This window comes from Rhodamnia argentea, chromosome 2 (genome assembly GCF_020921035.1).
Source record: "Rhodamnia argentea isolate NSW1041297 chromosome 2, ASM2092103v1, whole genome shotgun sequence".
Taxonomy (NCBI): domain Eukaryota; kingdom Viridiplantae; phylum Streptophyta; class Magnoliopsida; order Myrtales; family Myrtaceae; genus Rhodamnia; species Rhodamnia argentea.
Window position 1 is genome coordinate 29,629,683 of NC_063151.1, and position 20,304 is coordinate 29,649,986.

The 20,304-nt window shown below is 41.9% G+C and overlaps 4 protein-coding genes across 8 annotated transcripts; all 4 read left to right on the forward strand.

The window, feature by feature from the left end:
* Window positions 1-251: 251 nt before the first annotated feature.
* On the forward strand, window positions 252-6,577 carry LOC115735152. 4 transcript variants are annotated; one of them, XR_007197391.1, is made up of 12 exons: window positions 252-913; window positions 1,730-1,821; window positions 1,996-2,189; window positions 2,883-2,922; window positions 3,836-3,917; window positions 4,040-4,117; window positions 4,224-4,349; window positions 4,782-4,903; window positions 5,242-5,333; window positions 5,418-5,484; window positions 5,748-5,787; window positions 5,936-6,016. XR_007197391.1 is itself a non-coding variant. In XM_030666267.2 (11 exons), the coding sequence occupies exons 1-11, from the start codon at window positions 630-632 to the stop codon at window positions 6,296-6,298; spliced, it is 1,299 nt and encodes a 432-aa protein (XP_030522127.2). In that variant the 5' UTR covers window positions 252-629; the 3' UTR covers window positions 6,299-6,577. The 4 variants fall into 4 exon arrangements, 2 of the variants coding, with proteins under 2 accessions (XP_030522127.2, XP_048130020.1); XM_030666267.2 differs by lacking the exons at window positions 5,242-5,333; window positions 5,418-5,484 and adding an exon at window positions 6,133-6,577 and having other exon boundaries at window positions 5,936-6,010; XR_007197392.1 differs by lacking the exons at window positions 5,748-5,787; window positions 5,936-6,016 and having other exon boundaries at window positions 5,242-5,335; window positions 5,418-5,490.
* A 2,112-nt stretch (window positions 6,578-8,689) lies between these two features.
* LOC115735199 lies at window positions 8,690-13,462 on the forward strand. 2 transcript variants are annotated; one of them, XR_007197573.1, is made up of 8 exons: window positions 8,690-9,341; window positions 10,249-10,338; window positions 10,451-10,531; window positions 10,617-10,748; window positions 11,906-12,121; window positions 12,344-12,436; window positions 12,779-13,142; window positions 13,214-13,462. XR_007197573.1 is itself a non-coding variant. In XM_030666325.2 (7 exons), the coding sequence occupies exons 1-7, from the start codon at window positions 9,063-9,065 to the stop codon at window positions 12,938-12,940; spliced, it is 1,053 nt and encodes a 350-aa protein (XP_030522185.1). In that variant the 5' UTR covers window positions 8,690-9,062; the 3' UTR covers window positions 12,941-13,230. The 2 variants fall into 2 exon arrangements, 1 of the variants encoding a protein (XP_030522185.1); XM_030666325.2 differs by having other exon boundaries at window positions 12,779-13,230.
* Window positions 13,463-13,774: 312 nt separating this feature from the next.
* LOC115735905 (stemmadenine O-acetyltransferase-like) lies at window positions 13,775-15,225 on the forward strand. The gene is made up of 3 exons (XM_030667347.2): window positions 13,775-13,969; window positions 14,057-14,267; window positions 14,407-15,225. Exons 1-3 carry the CDS (start codon window positions 13,775-13,777, stop codon window positions 15,171-15,173), a joined length of 1,173 nt encoding a protein of 390 aa, XP_030523207.2. The 3' UTR covers window positions 15,174-15,225.
* Window positions 15,226-15,525: 300 nt separating this feature from the next.
* Window positions 15,526-20,261, forward strand: LOC115735128 (pentatricopeptide repeat-containing protein At5g42310, chloroplastic). The gene is given in 7 exon segments (XM_030666231.2): window positions 15,526-15,645; window positions 15,648-16,934; window positions 16,937-17,406; window positions 18,115-18,267; window positions 18,366-18,437; window positions 19,535-19,762; window positions 19,970-20,261. Coding segments are annotated over 6 exon segments (2,172 nt in total). The 5' UTR covers window positions 15,526-15,569; the 3' UTR covers window positions 19,649-19,762; window positions 19,970-20,261.
* The last annotated feature ends 43 nt before the right edge of the window (window positions 20,262-20,304 follow it).

The following is a 20,304-nucleotide window of genomic DNA, read 5'->3' on the forward strand; positions in this document are numbered from 1 at the left end:
CCAGTCAAAAAAATTTAAGATTGCATATATGACAGCGCAATAAATTTAATACTTTTTGGTCTTCGCTAAGTGGCTCTGATGGGGCCTAATCAAGCAAAGGAAAAAGATAGGGGTTGGGGTGAGTCGGCGACACGCGGTAAATCCAGCGAGGCAAGAAAAAAAAAATGGGGAATCAAAATCCCGTCCTGCGGGGCCCACTTGCTCACGTGGATGATTAAATCTCGGGATTCGCAGCAGCCATGTCCGTCGCGGTCTCCAGGCTCCCTCGGAGAAAAGAAAGCAGAGAGCAACCCCCCCAATCAACCGGCCGATCTGATCTTTCCCTCCGAAGCAAGAAGAAGACGGACAGCGCAGAGATGCGTCCACGATTCGCTCTCGCTTTCCCACTGGCTCATTAAATCAAATTATCAGAGCTTTTGCTTCGCTTCGTCCTCATTGACCCGAACCCAACATAGGTCTTCTCCTTCTTTCGGGACTTCCAACACGAGCTCTCTGTCCCGTTTAATACGGCTCTCTACCCAACGGTCCCCTGAGTCCTCGAGCTTTCCCGGTTTCTCCCCACTGCTAGGGCTTCCTCCTCCTCCTCCTTCTCCTCCTTCTGCCCATGGCATTTTGGTGAAGCGCGGGCAATGGCGGCGAGTTCCAGGGGATTTGCGACTCAGCTCGACTTCAGGCTCGAGTTTCCGCTCGCCCGGAGCGGCAAGCTGGAGCTGGGGAAGCGGGCGCGGAGGAGAGCTGTTCGCGTGGAGGGACTGGGGGATCCGGTCGGAGCGAGTCGGATCGGGTGCTGCTGCTCCGACTCGGTGGTTCCGGCTCGGAGGACGGCCGGGAAGGGCGCGGAGAAGAGCGACGATTGGCGGTTCGAGTCGAAGAAGATCGCCCCCACGCCCGCAATGCCCTTCGCTTCTCCGCAGTACGTTGCTCTCCGTGAATGAATCGTTTTAGATTTCTGTTGATCACTGCGACCTGTATTTCTTAAGTCATAATTTGGCATGCTCGGGATTTTGAGGTTTTAGAATATGAGAACGTGTGGATTGCAATTAACTTTTAGGTGACCCAAGCTGCAGATACTAATTCGAAGGTTCCAATTGTTTAGGACAAACATGTCATCCACAGTCTGCATGTGTTCTCCAATGTGCATAAAACAAGAATGTTTTTCATTTCTATGATGTCATACTCCGAAAACTGGTGAAAGTTATGTTCTTCTCCCCTGCCAAGTTATCTCACACTACTTAGACTTGAGAAACTTCTGAAGTGAACCTTTCCTTTCTGTTTTCTGTTCTTAACTTCATCGTAAGCAAGGGAATGAAATGGCTGGCAGTTTGAAAATCAAGAGTTTCTGTGCAGCCTTAGGAGTTTGAGCATTTAAGTTTCGAAAATGGTGGAAAGCCTCGAAATATTTTGTTTCACCTGTGAAAAGAGAGAATAGTAATGTCCACATGTCCTAAGGTTATCCAATTGGTGGACGCGACTTCCGTGCTCTTGTTTCATCCCATCGGAATGTAAGCATCTGTGAATTTATCCAGAAGGAGCTTATTACATAATCAAACTAGTTATTGTCCTATAAGAACAAGATGAGCATACTTTTAATACTTTTCTTTACCCCTCGCATTATTCGAACGGTCCAAATTGTGGCATTGAGTTGTTCCTCCTTGGGCTCTTCAATGGAAATAACAGTGATGATTAGCTAGCAAAAATCTCACTGATATCGAACTGTTTCATTCTACAGGTCTCATTTTGTTTCTAAGCAAGAAAAGTTTTATCCACGATGTACCCCCAGAAACTCTGGTCCACAGTCCCATGATACACCGCCGAAAAGAGGTAATGTAAAATATCAGCACCATTTTTTAGTGTATCCTGAACAGTAATATGCATGGCCATAAGTCAATAACAATGGAATAGTTACTGCTTTATTAATTCTGGATTTATGAGATAAATTAGCATCTAGAACCAGATGTCTGATCATGCATCTCCTGGTTGATTCCTTCACTGTAGACACCGGTATTGCAAATGAGAAGGACTGGGGCATCAACTTGTTAAATGAAAACGTTAATGAGACTGGCACTAATGAAGACGGCAGTACTTGGTACAGAGAGAGCGGGGAAGACTTGGGCGATAATGGATACAGATGTAGATGGACAAGGATGGGTGGTCGATCTCATGATGGTTCTTCAGAATGGAAAGAAATGGTATAAAGTCGTCTGATGACACATATATATTGCTCTTAGGGATTAAATCAACTCCATGAAAAGTTGTCATTATGCATAACACTATTTTAAACAGTTATGTTCAATCTTTGTTGTGTCCTCATTTTTTCTTGTTACCAACACTAGAGGTAATCTTCCTAAAGCTAAAGAGTTGCTAGTTTTATCTCCACTGCATCTCTCTGGATATATGGAGTTTAGGTATAGAGTAGGGACAATGACCAATTTAGACGTTAGATTAGCTTTTATCATACATAGAGAAGTTATGTTTTGTTTTAGGTTTTTTATTTTGTGAAAGGAGAGATCAACAAATTTCTAAGTCAATCCATGGAAACAATGAGATGATTGTCAGGGAAATTCTTTAGCTTTAACTAATAGTCAGAGGCCTTGTTAAATGCCGTCCCTTGTACAAAAACATGTCCCTTGTATATCCATATAATAACATTGTCCATGTCCAGTTCTCCATGTATGTATGTATGCATTGTGTATATGTGGAGCTTAATGCACTCAACTAGATTGCTTTTAAGAACATATTTGGTGGGAGGAATCGCTTCTCAATGTTCACTGATTCTAATGATGATTTTCACTTTCTGCGCTTGTGTTGTTTTCATAACTTACTGAACATCATCCTGGGTGGATGCTTTATATTTGATTTACTGATTATTGATCTCCTGACAGTGGTGGGAGAAAAGTGACTGGAGTGGTTACAAAGAACTAGGTACATTCCTGACATTCTCAAATATTGCATGCATGTACTTTAACCGTGCTATTCATGCTTACATTTCAGAATTCTAGCAATTGCTCATGACCGCTACCTTTCTCATCATAAAATATATTAACAATGAATCTTCGAAGCTGGTCAATGGCATTGTTCTTTAAACTTCTTTTGGCTTCAAGTATCAAACTAAATGACAGATTTATTATTTTAGCCATCTTATCCAGTGATCAAGCACCGGAGAATTCTCTTCAACTGTTGTCCATGAAGTTCTGCATGGTGATTATTCATTACCTAGTAGCACCTCACTGATAACGAAGATAGTTTTGGTTAATATCTTATCTCATTCACAAATTCTCAAGTGCTGATCATAGGCTAGTAAATGAGGAAGCTTACACTTCCACCATCTCAATCAAGCTGCATAGCGTCATCTTCAACTACGAATCCCATGGTTTTTCATTTTGGTTGTTTTCAATGAACCAAAAAATTAGTCAAAAGGCAATTGTCCAATACCAAACTACAGTAAAATAGGTCGCTCTTAACTGTGACACTCAGCTTTGAAATCCATCTTGAACATCCTTGATTTCCTGCTATTCAGTGTATTTATTGTTAGGTTACTGGACTTCTTGTCTATATGTGTATATATGTATATTGTGCATGTGTATATGGAGGATCACTTGTTTGCTGAACCTGTTGAAATTTTTTTTGTATTAAGTATATTAACATACGTAGCTTTTTTATAGGAATGCAGTACTCAGATTTCTTCCGTTTTTGCTACATCTAATTAATGATACTATGGATGGTTATACAAAAGAAAAGATGTTGGTGCAGGCTAACTCCATTCAGTTACTTAGTCTTGATTATTAATTTTTTTTTTGTGGCCTAAAACTTGCTCATCATGCTGTTCATGCCATAGGAGTAGAGAAATCTGGAAAAAATGCAGAAGGGGATTCATGGTGGGAAACATGGAATGAAGTTTTGCATCAAGATGAATGGAGGTACTCCACTCGAGTTTTTCTTTTCTCTGTTGCTCTCAAGAGATCTGTCTCTTGATTTGCATGATCTGAATTTGGTGTTGTATTCCAATTTGGTAACTAAGTGGTACCATTTGAAACTGCAGCAACCTAGCGAGGATAGAGAGGAGTGCACAGAAACAAGCAAAATCAGGCACTGAGAATGCTGGTTGGTATGAGAAATGGTAAGTAAATATTGTGGTATGAGAATGCTATTTTATTCATATTTTGTACGCACAGGGGATGTTGGCATCCTGCATTCATATGATTGATGGATCATTATGAATCTAGGTGGGAGAAGTATGATGCCAAAGGGTGGACTGAGAAAGGGGCACATAAGTATGGTAGACTCAATGAACAGTCGTGGTGGGAAAAGTGGGGAGAGCATTATGACGGACGAGGATCTGTCCTAAAATGGTATTCTCTAGTACTCAATTTTAGTTTCTATCTTACCTTTTCTATTTGAGATTCTGAATTTGAGTCTCATATTTCCGACTGTTTTGAGAAATAGGAAGAATTCATTTTCTGCTCTGTTTGAAGCAAAAGAAAGTTGCTGGACTTTGAGCTGAAAGTATGTTGTGAGTTGATGAGTATCTTAAATGGCAGTAATAGCAGCCTGATTGCTGTCTCTAGTAAAAATGTTATTAACATCACCCTGACAGGTTTTCTAGCACACAGAAGGTTGTTTTGTTTTTCTACTTTGTCAATGCCATGCCACATAGGGACTGATTTACACAGTTCATATACCTTCGTTTAGAACTCCATGTAAAGGGTCAAATGAAGGATCAATTCTTCTGAAACCATTGTAACTTTATTATTATCAACTTTCTTGTGGAATCATCTTCTCAGGACAGATAAATGGGCGGAGACAGAGCTTGGGACCAAATGGGGAGACAAGTGGGAAGAGAAGTTCTTTGCTGGCATAGGTTCACGTCAAGGGGAGACATGGCATGTATCTCCAACCGGCGAACGTATGTCTAGTTGTTTCTTCCTCACCATTCCCTTTTCTCGAAATAATTATAGGAACATCTTTGCTCATAAATTTAAGTTAATTCTTAGTGTCTACAATCCACATGCTATGGTGGTATCACAGTTGAAATTGCAGAATGATTCTCTCTTTGTTTTATTCTAAATAAGTAATCTAATCTGCATCAGCTGTTGGGTGAAATGCAGGGTCTGTGTCGTTTTACATTTACTACTTTATTCTGAAAACTGAAACTAACCAACAGCACATTTAGTTCTACGTCAGTCCTTGATCTCAACCCTAGAGTAGTTCTTTGATTTAGCTACAGGTTACATGTGTGAGCAGCCACATCAACTGGTACAGTTTCTGCCTCTGGTGGACATGTTTGAGGGGGTAAAACATGCAACTGTAACCAAGATGTCCTTGTTGCACAAGAGGTGCGATAATCTATGGTTTTCTGAACAGCAATAGTCAGAAAGAACATATCAATGCTAAAACTTGTATATTCAACTTCGTGACAGGATATAGCTTATGTTTAAACAGGGCTGGTGTTTCCACAAACGAAAATGGATTCAGCAACCTGAGCGAGTATTCCCATCTTCCACTATTCTTAATCATACTCTGCTCAAGTTTTAGAGGGTCTTCTGGTTATGAGCTAGGAATATGTTGCTGGAGTTAACTTGTTGAATACTCTGTTAAGCACTATAGTATGGTAATAGTGAAGACGTCGGTGATGGGAAGTTCATTAGTTTCCGCCTCTAATATATTATCAGATGCCATAGGTTACTTAGATTCATCAATAGTCTAATGCATGAGGTCTAATCTGGGCAAAAGTTTCCCCTCTTGTGCAGGATGGTCGAGGACATGGGGGGAGGAACACTTTGGAAATGGGTATGGAACTTTCAGTACTTACCTCCCAACTTGTAATCTTTAAAATGATTGATCTCTATTCCTGAGAGATCACTATTTCAGAAATTCCTTGCTTTTCTCAGTGTATTCCAGGTCTACAACTTACATTCTCCTCCTGTTTTTGTATCAGCAAGGTGCACAAGTATGGGAAGAGCACGACCGGTGAAAGCTGGGATATTGTTGTCGACGAGGAAACTTACTATGAGTATGAACTTGCTCACTCAGTATGATTTATTTAATTGAGGATAACCAAACAATTTAATCTGGAGACTAGATTAGATTGGTATTCTGACTTGGTTGCCAAATTGTCTGGAAATATTGTGGAAGGGCTGAACCTCACTACGGGTGGGCAGATGTAGTTGGCGATTCAACCCAGTTGCTCTCAATCAATCCCCGTGACAGACCGCCTGGTGTTTACCCGAATTTCGACTTTGGCTCAGCTGCTTCACCCCCTCCTGACGATTCTCAGGATCCACCAGCAGCCCCTTTGTGATAATGGAGGAGGATCTAAGTCATCAGCATTGTTCTTTTCTATTGTTCGAGTCCAATTGTATTCGTCCGAACTCCTCATGTAGCATTAGTTATGTGAATATTGTTTGATTAATTCATTCTTTCCATAGTTGATTCCTCTTAAACCTCCAACTTAGATCAGCTCCTTTGTGATTGTTTTTAACATCTCTTTCCCCAGACCTCAGCTCACCCATGTAAACTAGCCATCTGCATCCTATCCGACAGCTTTTGGCTTTCCGATACAAATTGAATTTTTCGTGTTTTGACTGTTGGTGAAAACTGTTGTATTTCTTGTCTTACACTTCTTATAAAATTGTATTTTAAGTGCATAAAAAAGTGTCTGGATCAACGTCCACTGTCTGAGTTGCATGATCTAAATGGTCCAAATTTTTACTTACTAATTCACCATCATACAAAATTCTGCTGGCATTTCCTTTTCCCAAAACAGTTCTCATTGGACACTTAGAGCTTGTTTGGTAATGTTTCTGTTCTTCGGAACAAAAAACAATCAGAAACATGTTTGGTGATGTAAATAATTTTGATTTTGATTCTGTTCTCGAGAACACTTTTGGACCAAAAATAAGAAACAAAAAAAAAAAAATTTTTTAAAAAAAAAAAACACTTTTGAGAATTAAAAAGGTAACGATAGTCTTCTTTCACTTTTATCGAGGGCTCGCGAGGCGTGGGCCAAGTCAGCCCGACTCGGTCCGGATAATTTTTTTTAATGAAAATTTCGGACAAAAAAATAAAAAAAATATTAAAAAATCCAAAAAATGAAAAATTCATAAAAAATATATTTAAAAAATTAGAAAAAATCAGAAGAAATTTCAAAAATTCCAAAAAAATCTCAAAAACTAGGAGAAGTGTCATTTCAATTGGGCAATCCTATTTTTGACGATTTTACCTTTCGATTTCTTTCAAATGACGATTTTGCCCCTCATGGACAAATTATTCCAAAAAATCCCAAAAATTTCAAAAAAAAATCTCAAAAAGTAGGAAATGTGTCCATTCAATTGGCCAATCTTTTTTTGGCGATTTTACCTCTCGATTTTTCCTAAGCCTTGTCTGATTTGTTATTGGAGTATCATGCTACATCGGTGACCATTCGCATGGTACACAAGGGTAAAACTGAGCCATCTATATGGCAGAGGTGGATTTTATTTATTCTGAGTAACAAAAGATAATCAAAGTCACCTCTTTCATCCTTGGCATATGCATAGCCTCAAAAGAAGTATGGGAAAATAATAATTTTAACGTATTATCCTTCCAATGAACAAATCTAAAGCATCCCTATTTTGACCAAAAAGATGTCATGGTGCAAGAGAATCGCAATTGTGGGGTTTGAGGAAAGTCATCAAATGTGATTATGTAATTATTTTATTAAAATGACAAATAAAGAAGAAAAATGATTTCCCATAACATAAAATTTGTGCAGTTACTAAACGCGTTTGCGTTTCGGGCATAAAAATTTTATGCGGTTACCAAACGCATTTTGATTCTCTAAAACTCATTTAGGCAACAAAATAAAAAAATTGATTCTAATTAGAATCACTTTTTTAGAATAGAGCCGTTATCAAACAGACCCTTAATTTTTCTAATTATCCTTTGTACAAGAAAATGCATAGGATTGAAATAAATTCAAGTTTGCTTAATGGCGGGGTCAAAATTGTTCTCGTGCTCTGCACAGCACGAGGGAGCATCGGGTCTAGCTTCTACTCAAGAGTCGGATCGAAGCGATCAGGTTTCCATTGCAAGGCAAGAACATACCCATGAATTGGGAGTTGGTGTCTTAATATGTTCACTAATTTTGAAATGCATGGCACGCGGTTAATGTTCTCTTCACGGTATTGAACTTAAAATATAATATATGTATCATTGATGTGGTAAAATCATAACATATTCCAAACATATCATAAGATTTTCTCGTCAACTGTTAAACTGTGTTCATGAATAACATTAGATGAATCAAAACAGTGTAGACTTATTTATTATCTTCTTTTTTTTAAAAAAATTTACCTATTAAACATCAACACCTCTTATCTTCGGTACTTCCCAGTAAGACAGGTCTTGTGCTATAGATATGTTTTTCTCTTCATGTTCATGGTAAAGGTGTCCCAAATCTGATAAACGGATTTTATTTGCTGCAAATGTGTGTGAATATGATAAAACGATTTTACTTGTGGTCAGTTTGTATATACATGACATTAAAATAACATTTTCACACGTTTAGAACATCAAACTATGGTCTTTAACACGATGTTTAATTTTTTTAAAATTTTGGTTTCTTTTGTCCCGATTTCAATTTTTCGAAATCGGAAATCACGGCGCCCGGAAACCGATCCCGCAACCGATGAACCTGCTGCACGTCGTCGTGTCAAGTCAATCGGTAATCAGACAAAGATGATGAACGGAGATTAGCGGAGGCCCCAAGCTCCGCTCCGAATCCGTCAAGTCCTTGCTGCAATCACAGCCGTCCGAACCCGCGGTCGCCCCTAACGAACGGTGTACCGAGCTTCGTCGTTTTGATCTCCTACGCACCAACCTACATTTTCCAGCGACCGCAACAGAAGCCAGGAACCGCACCCTGCCCACTCTCTCTCTCTCTCTCCAGCCCTCTGAAAAAGTCACCGCAAGCCTCTCTCACCACTCGGCAATGGCGACCTTGGAGCTGATCTTTTAGTTCAATTCCGGAAATTGCAGCGGCTTCCCTTTTCGTTTCTGCAACATATTTTGGTTTCTTGGTGAAAATGACTTCTTTGGCTGCAAAACCCTCCTTCGTACTTTTCTCCCACGTATCATCCTCTATGTCGTCATTGTCATCATCATCATCATCTTCTTCTGCTTCTTCTACTTCTTTTGCATACGAGCCTCTTTCCTTCGCTCCGATTAGCACTGCTAGGAAGGAGCGAAATGGTTGCAGTGGCAACCGAAGGAGACCTTCTTTGAGAATTGCCGCTTACGATTCTTCCAAGGGCGACAACTCTAATGGCACCAATGGCGACTCTAAAGCACCTAACGGCACTCTGGTACACTTCCCCTCCCCCCACTCTCTCTCATCCTTATGCCCGACTCATTGGGTAGTGTTTGATTAGCTGTGAATTGCGAGTGTCGATATTGGGACTCTGCTGGTTAGCATCGGTTGTAGTTATTCGACCGATTGTTCAACTGCTCACAGTAATTGGTGGGGAATTACGGATTTGCTTCTTAAGATAGGTACATTCGGATGCTAGATTTGATTCCAATCTAGAAACCCGCCTGTCGCCGTGAAGTACTGTCTTTTTCATCTGCATTTTTGGCAAGCCGAATGGTGATACAATTTGTCGGGCGTACCACCAGGCACTCGGCCTAGTGGCGTGGCACGGGTTTGGACTTTGGAGGTGCATGGAATAGGACATGTTCGGGGTTTTAATCCCGGCAAACTTGGTGCAAGTTTGACATATGAGGAAGAAAAAGTTAATCGAGAAGGGGATGTTGGAGCCCGTGGTTCCCGGATAATCGTGAACCTAAACCCACTTGGCAGTTAGCAGGTTGGTTAGGACTCAATTTGTGAACATCGCGGAAATTTGATGATTTGCAGGTTGTGCTGACTATAGCAACATTGCGAACAATGGTTGCTTTATTGTATATATGTCCAGTATCCATCGACCTTCTGATCTCCATATACAACCAAATCGAAAGTGAAAATATTCGAAGGTTTCAAGCTGATAAGTGGCTGTAGGGCCTATCTCTATTTCAATTTTCGTAGCTTAGTCTCAACAATATTCCATTGAGGTGTTGGTGTTATGCTTGCCCTCCTCTTCTATAGTCACATTTCATGGGTCTCCTGTAGTTATGTCATCACAAAAGTTGTTTTTAGCTGTGCAGTCAGGAAGAGTTGTCTAAACCCGTGAATGTATAGTCATACGATGTCTGACACATCTTCCTTATGTGAAGTCAAAAAGCAGGAAAGATCTTCTTCTGGAGTATGTCAAGAATGTGCAACCAGAATTCATGGAGCTGTTTGTCAAAAAAGCTCCGCAGCAGGTTTGACTATTCTCCTGTATTTCGACTTGTATTTATTTTTGTCTTAGGACAGAAAAAAGTGAAAGAATAGGCTAGTTGTTTAATTGCTCTATTTGTATGGTTCTGTTCTTAGGTAGTCGATGCTATGAGACAAACTGTCACAAATATGATTGGCACACTACCTCCCCAATTTTTTGCGGTGACTGTGACTACTGTGAGTGATTCTGAGGAACTTAACAGGATATAATTGTTGATATGCTACCCCCTAGTGGTATCTTATTTTTGGTTTTCTCTCTCAGGTTGCTGAAAATCTTGCTCAGCTCATGTATAGTGTTCTGATGACTGGATACATGTTTCGGAATGTACAATACCGCCTAGAACTACAACAGAGCTTGGATCAGGTTGCTCTCCACGAAAAGCCAGATAAAAAGGTAATCTTTCTCTTTTTTTAAATTGGACTGCCAGAACTTATCAAATTGCCAGTTGTCAAGGATGTTTTTGATGATTCACTGCTCCTGCTATTTGAGCATAAAAGCAGCAATAATAGCTTTGAATGTATAGGACGATAACACGAGCTTAGCTTCAGGAACATATGTGAGGAGTCCAAATGCTTGCTTGTGGTTTGCTTTACTTAAGCAGTAGCCCATTAGAGTTTACCATGTCGTGTTTAGCGAAGATATAAGACAGATAACATGCTGAGGCAAATCTCTGCTTTTGTCGGTCAATGTGTAGTCCTTGAGTTTAGTTGTGTTTGTATGCTAAGTATTGCTCTGTGGGTAAAATAGTTGGTTCATTTTATTTTTCACTAAGTGAAAAAAATAAGAGAAGAAAAGTGAAGTTTGTCCATTGTAAAGTAGTTACTTCTGATTCCAAAGCATGTCTACTATGTTGATAATAATGATGCCCACTGAAGGGATCGAAATAGGATAAAGGAACTAGATATCAACTTATACTGGCCAAATATTGTACTCTTATAGCTAGTTCATACTGTCAAGCTAACTCTATGTGCATGATATCCTTGCGATGCTTTCTTTCTGGAGAAGTATTTAATGGTGTGTTTGACCTCATTCCTGTTAAATGAAGGCGTATTATAAAGATCTCAGCTTCACACAGTGGCTGATCATATTGGAATTCATATGTAGCCATAGATTTGAACATTACGCAGATATACCTTTGCTTCCGATAACTAATGATATCTATAGCATCTGCTTTAAGGCATGCTCTAGCATGAACAAAATCCTACAGTGGCTGATCATGTTGGAATCCCATATTTAGCCATAGATTTGACTTTTTGAGTATTCTGTGGATATAGCAGTGTTTGCGATTTTTCTTAAGTGATTATATGTATGTATCATGGGTACTCTTATAGATAGCATCTGCTCTAAGGCGAGCTTGAATACCAGCAAAATTGTGCTGGGAATGGTCCAATGGAGCCTGAAAGAAATATGTGAGCTGGTGATATTTGGGGTCTCGTTCTCATTTTTGCATAAGCAGCTTGATCTTGCAACATCGGAAACTTGACATAGTTGTGGGATTGGTTGGTATTGCCAGTTCCATTTCTTTGCTAAATGAGTTAATCGCATTTCAGGATGCTCCGGATTATGCACCGGGTACAGAAAAAAAGGTGTCAGGCGAAGTGATCAGGTGGAATAATGTGTCTGGCCCTGAGAAAATTGATGCTGTGAAATACATTGAGTTACTTGAAGCAGAAATTGAGGAATTGAATCAGCAAATAGGTAGAACAACCAATGGACAAAATGAATTGTTGGAATATCTCAAAACTCTCGAACCACAGAATCTTAAGGTGAGTTTGTCCCGTTACTTTTCTTCATTTTCTCTGAGGTGCCTGATTTGCTACTTTGATTGACGGTTGTTAGTTAGTGCTTCACCTACTTCCTTGATTTTTGTGTGCTTTCATGAATGATTACATGTTATGGTTATGTTGTGCCACTGCTTCTTAGATAGGCCTGCCTTGGCTGTTCCAGTGCCATCTTCAAATCGTTACCTTTTATTCATAAATTTGCAGGAGTTGACCAGTAGTGCGGGTGAGGATGCTATCCTTGCCATGAACACCTTTATAAAGCGGCTTCTTGCCGTCTCTGATCCTGGTCAAATGAAGGTTAGTTTAATAATTAGCTTTGCTTTTCCCCCATTTTGATATATCTTGTAATGCAGGCCGTGAAACCGAGGATTGTCCTTTTTTCCTTCAGTGATATAGCATTGCACCATTCAGCCTGGTTTTCTCAATGACTGTCATGTTACCAATCATACTATACAGCAAATTATGTCTGCAAGGAGAATAATTTGACCTTAGATACAATCTTCAGTTGTTTATGTGCTGAAAACATTGTCCATATAGTTTATTCATATGTCCGGTATCTTGATCAATAGCAAGTATTTATAAGACCGATTCCCTTGTCTTGATGATGAATATGACTATACTTACAATCCGTGCTTACAGACAACAGTGTCGGAGACAAGTGCACCAGAACTTGCCAAGCTTCTATACTGGCTAATGGTTGTGGGCTATGGCATACGGAATATCGAGGTTCGTTTTGATATGGAAAGAGTATTAGGAACTTCTCCCAAGCTCGCAGAGTTGCCTCCTGGTGAGAACATCTAATGCCCATCCGAACGGCAAATTGCAAGGTTTCTAAGGAGCTGGAAGTCATACTATTTTCCGGGGCGATCATGTGAAGATTTTGCTTCCTCCATGGAGAGCTTTTCTTTGCACCGAGAAAGCAGTCTCAGGCTTAAAGAAAACCTAAAATGTCGATACATCTAAGTGCTAACAGTGCTACAGGCGCACCTGCAAGTCTTTATTGGTATGTTCAATAAGATTATGAAAATTACGGCATTCTCGGTTATCTATCTACTTTTCTCATATCAAGTGAAGCATCCTCTGATGTGTCATCTGATAACCCCGAACCCTGTATATGATTTATGGAAAGCTTCGTGGCTTTGTGAATGAAGATCCAGACGTGCTCCCACTATTTTCGAGCTTTTGTAGGATGTGTTAACATCTGATTCGTGGTAGTAAAGGCTTCTCATATATAAGAATACGGTGAAGAGATTTGACAGTAGTTACGCAGAGGACAAGGCAACTGTTCTGAGAAGTAAACCAGGCTAACGATCAATGACTTTTTACGTGCTTAATTGATCTACGAACTTCTTGAAGTCCAACGCGGGTTAAAGGATCCACGTTTTTATCGTGTGAACAGAGGAGAAAGAAGCAATGTTGTAGTTCTTCGGAATTCTCGTACCTGGATCACTCCAACTATTTTCAGCCTAGAAGACCCAACATAGAAAGACCAAAATCGGCTGAGCAAACTCTGATCGCAGAGTACGCTCATCTTCTTCTTCGAAATGAACGTCGACCCTATTAAATTCATCACGGGGGCAACTCGGATTTCGCCTTCTTCAAACGTCAAGCTAAGTCTCGGAAGAATTCGCAGCAATGGAGGTCGAGATCATTTCCAAAGAGCTTGTCAAGCCATCTTCCCCCATGCCGGCTCATCTCCGGACTTACGGGCTCTCCCTCCTGGACTCGCTCGTCCCCGCCGCCCACATCCCCATGATCCTCTTCTACGACCGCCCAACTGCTTTCTCCACAGACGAAGCCCTGCGATGCCTCAAGCGATCCCCCTCCCAGGCCCTGCCGGAATTTCACCCGTTTGCTGGCAAGATCAAGGACGACCTCTATATCGACTGCAACGACGACGGCTTCTACTATGCTTAGGCCAAGGTCGACTGCTCTCTCTACGATGTCCTCGTGCGGTCCGATGCGAAAGTCATCCGCAAGCTCCTCCCGGACGAGCCTTCTCAGTTGGAATCATCGAGCAGCGACGGAAATGGCATTCACGTCATCATGGTCCAGGTGAACGTGTTCGAGTGCGGGGGGATTGCCCTCGGCACCTACCTCTCCCACAAGATCATCGACAGCCCGACTTGCATGACCTGCTGAAGGCCTGGTCCGCTGCCGCACGCGGAGCTGCTGGAGAAGTCACCTGAAGTTTCATCGCTCTGTCACTGTTCCCGCAGAGTGAGTTGGTCCCGAGTGACTACATGCTCGGGATCTGGCCGGCGCAGCTGAAATTCGGCACCTGCACGACCAAGCTCTTCATCTTCGATGCCACTGCCATTGCAGCAATCAAGTCCGCAGCGGCGCACCGTCACTGGTGGCACACCTGACGCGGATCGAGGCAGTCTCAGCCTTCATATGGGGGTGCTGCATCGCCACCACTGAGGCCTGCCAGAACGGCGCACGCCAGCCTTCCATGCTCTCCCACATGATAAACCTCTGGAGCAAGAACAAGAGCTCGGCGGCAGCACTGCTGGAGCACGTGATCGGGAACCTGATCTGGTTCATGACGGCGAGATCCGAGCCAGAGTCAGAAAGGAATCTCCAATCCCTCACGAGCGCGCTCCGAGAGTCGCTCCTAATGCTGAATGTCGAGTTCTTCGAGGGATTGGCCGGCGAGGAGGGGGTGTCTCAGGTGTGCGAGTTCCTGGAGGAGATGAGCGAGGCGTACGGGGATGAGGGGGCGGACCACTTCGGCTTCAGTAGCCTGTTCAACATGGGGGTTTATAAGGCCGATTTCGGGTGGGGCAAGCCAGTGCGGTTCAGCCCAAGCGGGATCAACCTGCCGGTTTATCAGAACGTGGTGTTCCTGATCGAGACGAGGAGAGGGGACGGGATTGAGGCGTGGGTCACGCTGGGCGATGAGGACATGGCCGTGCTCCAGCACGACGGCGAGCTTCTCTCGTGTGCTTCCGTCGAGCCAGAGCCCTCTCCCAGCTCAGTAGATGATCGGAGATCGTCTCTCTCCTGTCCTGCTCGTTTGGAATACGAATAAGAGCCATTTTATTCGAAATGTCGTTCGTTTGGCGCTCTTGAACTTGCTGCTGTCCGTTTGCATTGGGGAGCTCACTTTATGTCGAAAACATCAAAATGGCGAGTTTGGAATAAAAAGGAGTTTGTCGTAAGGATTTTCTTTTTGTGTGTATAGTTATACTAAACATAAACATGGTCGGACGAAAAAAACACTACAGATTTTTTTTTTTTTTGGGTCGAATAAAAAAAAAACATTCAAAACAAAAAAAACAGATTGAAAAGGTGCATCGTCTCACACAACGAAACGATGTCGCATCTGCGGATGGGTAACGATAAACACCCTTTCCCCGTCTTCTGCCTCCACAAACTCTCCCGATCCCCACCATTGCAGATTCTCCTTCTCTCCCTGAATCTAGCCATGTTCGCAGTCCATCCACCAATCCCAACTTGCTTTCCCTCAACTCAGCTCTCCAACTCGCCAACGCTCCTCCGCTCCACCACCACCACCTCCTCCTCTTCCCGCCTCTCTCCTCCTCCTCCGCCGCCACCACCCCCACTACCGGCGCGTTCACCACCTCCGACTACTCCTCTCCCTCCACCTCTCCGCAACTCCGCTCCGACTTCGGGCTCGATAGCGACGAATTGCGAGAATTGGAAGTAGGAGGTGACGACCGCGACAGCGAGGACGACGTTCTCTCCCTCCAAAGCCGTCGCTACGACTTCGCTCCCCTCCTCAACTTTCTCTCCAATTCGAGAAGCTCTGCGGACTCCGAATTGGACTCCGACTCGGCGTCCCCTACCTCACTCGATCGTACCGAGTTTCAGCTCGCCGAGTCGTACCGCGCCGTTCCCGGGCCCCTCTGGCACTCTCTTCTCAAATCTCTCTCTTCCTCTTCTTCGTCCACTGGGCTCGCCTACGCCGTCGTTTCGTGGCTTCAGAAGCACAACCTCTGCTTCTCCTACGAGCTTCTCTACTCGATTCTCATTCACGCTCTCGGACGCTCCGAGAAGCTCTACGAAGCGTTTCTGCTGTCTCAGAGGCAGACTCTGACGCCTCTGACGTACAATGCCCTGATTGGAGCTTGTGCTCGTAATGATGATTTGGAGAAGGCCCTGAATTTGATGTCCAGAATGCGCCAGGACGGGTACCAATCAGATTTTGTCAATTACAGTTTGATTATTCAGTCTCTTACACGTAGTAATAAGATAGATACTTCGATTTTGCAAAGGCTTTATAGGGAGATTGAGTTGGATAAGATTGAGCTCGATGCGCAGTTGTTTCATGACGTGATATTTGGTTTTGCCAAGTCTGGTGATCCAGACAGGGCTTTGCATTTTCTAGGCGTGGCTCAAGGTTGTGGGTTGAGTCCTAAGACGGCTACTCTCGTTGCTGTTATATCTGCGTTAGGGAATTCTGGTAGGACTTTGGAGGCAGAAGCAATTTTCGAGGAGTTGAAAGAAGGTGGGTTGAAACCGAGGACGAGGGCTTATAATGCTTTGTTAAAAGGCTACGTGAAAACGGGGTCTCTGAAAGATGCCGAGTGGATTGTATCAGAGATGGAAAGGAAAGGGGTATTGCCAGATGAGCATACCTATAGTCTTCTTGTTGATGCATATGTAAATGCAGGTAGATGGGAAAGCGCAAGAATTGTGCTGAAAGAAATGGAAGCAAGCAATTTGCAGCCTAACTCCTTTGTTTTTGGTAGGATTTTGGCTGGTTATCGTGATAAAGGGGAGTGGCAGAGGACATTTCAGGTTTTGAGAGAGATGAAAAGTTGTGGGGTGCGCCCGATAGGCATTTTTACAATGTGATGATTGATACTTTTGGGAAGTATAATTGTCTTGATCATGCAATGGCTACATTTGACCGAATGCTATCAGAGGGGATTGAGCCATGCAACGTTACATGGAATACTCTCATTGATTGTCATTCCAAGGCAGGACACCATGACAGAGCAGAAGAGTTGTTTGAGGAAATGAAGGAGAGGGGTTGCTCGCCTTGCACTACAACATATAACATTATGATTAATTCTTTTGGGGAGCAGCAGAGGTGGGAGGATGTAAAGAGGTTGCTGGGGAAGATGCGCGGGGAAGGCTTACTTCCAAATGTTGTGACATACACCACGCTCGTTGATATATATGGTCAGTCTGGGAGGTTCAATGACGCTGTAGATTGTTTGGACGATATGAAGTGTGCTGGGTTGAAGCCATCGTCAACGATGTATAATGCTTTAATAAATGCTTATGCTCAAAGGGTAGGTTGCTATCTTCTCTCCTCTCCATTCTGCAGAGTGCTCACGGTTAAGAACTTTTTTCGGTAGCTAATTTTGATTGGATGCAATTTTTGCCTTCTTCAAGTAAATGATTACCTAAGTTTGCTCTTAGTTGCATCCTTATATGTTATAAATTCGCTTACTTTTAGCTTAATTCTTGTTAACACTGATTTGTTTTCTCTGGTTTGAAGATTACTTCCTTTTCGTTGCACTTGCACTTTCAGTTGTAGTTACTGTCTTGATTGCTTATTATGATTCTACAAGGGCATGGTCCGATTAATAGCATACTAGGTTACTACCAATTTGTAACAAGGAGACTAGTTGTACTCTGGGGAGTATTTAAGAATTGAAGAACTTTGAGGTATCTAAGCTCTGTATGTATTGACATTGTACATAGATAGAAGCTCGTAAGTTTGAACGACCACCCCTTTAGATAATTCTCCCACTTCAGCCTCTTTGTTTTTATATCATGGCTGTTGATTTTGTTTAGTGATTGATTCTGAAGTGTCTAGCGACGGAAGAATGTCTGTGTCCGTGTGTGTGGGTGTGTGTGTGTGTTTTTGTGTGTGTCTCTGTGTGTGTGTGTGTGAGAGAGAGAGAGAGAGAGAGAGAGGATTTGAGTGTCGCAAATAGTTGAAAATGTAAGTGCATGTTAAGCTTCTTGTTGATCAGTTTACGATTTATCAACAGGGTATGTCCGACCAAGCATTAGATGCATTCAGGCTCATGAGAGCTGATGGTCTAAAGCCCAGTCTATTTGCTCTAAACTCATTGATCAATGCATTTGGGGAAGATAGAAGGGATGCCGAAGCCTTTGCTGTGTTACAGTACATGAACGAAAATGTAAGTGATCAAAATTTTGTTTTTACTTCCTGTGTATTTTCATTGTCTAAATTGTTGGCTTCTTTACTTTTTGTCCCTTGCACTCCCTATAATTGCAGAATCTGAAAGCAGACGTAGTGACATATACGACGCTCATGAAAGCCCTGATACGTGTGGATAAGTTTCAGAAGGTATAACTCATTTCACCGTTGCAAAAATAGACAGTAGACAGAATTCAATGCAGATCTGGCATATTGAAGTACTTAACATTCATGATATATCTTCCAAAAAGAACTTCCATGATATCCTATTGTTTGTATGTGCTACTCCTTGATTTTCAATGTTGAGAATCTTTCTGTGTCTATTCAGTCAGATTCGATCCACATTCACATGGCCTTGAAGTTTGTGTTTCCTTAACCATCAGAAATTGATGCGCGAAGGAGTTCACTATTGGGAAGACTGCCATCAGCGTAGTCTTTTCTAATCTAAAGTCAGTTTACCTCAGGCCTACGTGTTTAAAGGCAAAGATGAACAATGGGACATAGTCTGTCCAGACATCATTTTCCTGCTATTGTTTGTTCTTTAGGCTGTTAGAGAAGGGAAACAGGTGGTTGAACCACGGCTCTTGCACAGATATGGGGCCTTGTAGATGCCATTGCCTAGCACTTAAGCACAGCAATCATCTATCTGCCCTTCAGGATGGTTTTAGACAAATTTGTGGATCAGATTTGAAAGTATCGCTGACATCACTGCCACATGCGGTTTATTTTTGGAGGGTATGGAGCTGCAAGATGTATAACTTGGGTTTTCTTTTTCCTCGTAGTAAGAGTAGCTGCTTTCGAGGATATGATGTTGGTGGAGCTGTTGTTAGTCTCAAGATAATACTGACTGCAGTAGTTTTGCATCTTCTGCATTTCGTATTTTTATGCTTTTGAACATTTTTTCTCTTGGGCTGATTAGATGTTAGATTGTTTGTGTATATAGTGTTCTATTCTGCCTGACATTAGATCATGGCTAACCATCATAGTAGTGGTATTAGTGGTAATTATTATGATTACTTGATAGGTGGCACGGTGTTATATTGTTTTTTCTTTGTTGATAATAGCAAAGTTCAATATTGTCCATTGCTCAATGCATCTACTTGCAATGGATCGCCTTTAATATCTGCCAACTAAATGACAGACAAGTTCCCAATATATTTTTAAAAAAGTATCACCTACTTGTATGTGTAGATTGCCTTCAGCGTCGTATATTGCATGTTAATCCTTCATTTTGGCTGGGAATACAGGTTCCAGAGGTGTATGAAGAGATGATATTATCTGGGTGCACGCCCGACAGGAAAGCCAGAGCTATGTTGCGGTCTGCTCTGAGATACATGAAGCAGACATTTAGGTCAAGATAAGAAAGAGGAAAACTTCTGCCCTGTGAATTCATGGTTATAAAGGCCCAAGTCATGCGGCCAAAGCCCATTGTAAAGTAGTTTCTATGTTGACGATCTACTCAGCTATCAATTTAGGTCAGTGGATTATCTCTGCCTTCCGTAATGTGATAACCGTGGCATTTGAGCAACTAGATTTCATTACTTGATTACAATTGAAAAAGGAGAGGTTAATTTCAGGTTTGGCGAGTTAAGAATTCTGATATTGAGGGATTAGGAACTACTGAAGATCGTTGTTGAAATTTGTGTTTTATATGGAGTCACTCAGCCTATGTTGTTTTGCAGGAAACAGATCATCCATCGTTGTCATCAAATTGCAAGAAGCTGACACCACTTGTTTCATAGATTCATTTGATAACATTGACCATTCTTCCTTTGGGATCCAAAGCTAGAAGTTGAACAGACCTCATGTTTTGACAAAGGAAATTTTATATTCACAAAAGTTGCATAGAATACGATGCTGGACACTAGAGCCTTGTACTATATTTCCCATCTTTCACTTGGAATGGAAGTAAAAACTGCATAATGTCAATGGAAGATCAGCACTTTTAATACAGTTTGTGGGTTTTACTTTGAATTCCTTGCTGCAGAAGTTCTGCTTAAACGGAATATGTCACGAA

What these genes read in the sequence shown, in the direction of transcription:
- LOC115735152 (XM_030666267.2), top strand. Translation starts at nt 630, where the DNA reads ATGGCGGCGAGTTCCAGGGGATTTGCGACTCAGCTCGACTTCAGGCTC. An exon ending in TGTATCTCCAACCGGCGAAC is followed by an intron (nt 4,904 to 5,747) that starts GTATGTCTAGTT and finishes CCTCTTGTGCAG; the next exon opens with GATGGTCGAGGACATGGGGG. An exon ending in GAGGAACACTTTGGAAATGG is followed by an intron (nt 5,788 to 5,935) that starts GTATGGAACTTT and finishes TTTTTGTATCAG; the next exon opens with CAAGGTGCACAAGTATGGGA.
- LOC115735199 (XM_030666325.2), top strand. Translation starts at nt 9,063, where the DNA reads ATGACTTCTTTGGCTGCAAAACCCTCCTTCGTACTTTTCTCCCACGTA. An exon ending in ACGAAAAGCCAGATAAAAAG is followed by an intron (nt 10,749 to 11,905) that starts GTAATCTTTCTC and finishes ATCGCATTTCAG; the next exon opens with GATGCTCCGGATTATGCACC. An exon ending in TCGAACCACAGAATCTTAAG is followed by an intron (nt 12,122 to 12,343) that starts GTGAGTTTGTCC and finishes ATAAATTTGCAG; the next exon opens with GAGTTGACCAGTAGTGCGGG.
- LOC115735905 (XM_030667347.2), top strand. Translation starts at nt 13,775, where the DNA reads ATGGAGGTCGAGATCATTTCCAAAGAGCTTGTCAAGCCATCTTCCCCC. An exon ending in TCAAGCGATCCCCCTCCCAG is followed by an intron (nt 13,970 to 14,056) that starts GCCCTGCCGGAA and finishes TACTATGCTTAG; the next exon opens with GCCAAGGTCGACTGCTCTCT. An exon ending in GATCATCGACAGCCCGACTT is followed by an intron (nt 14,268 to 14,406) that starts GCATGACCTGCT and finishes TGGCCGGCGCAG; the next exon opens with CTGAAATTCGGCACCTGCAC.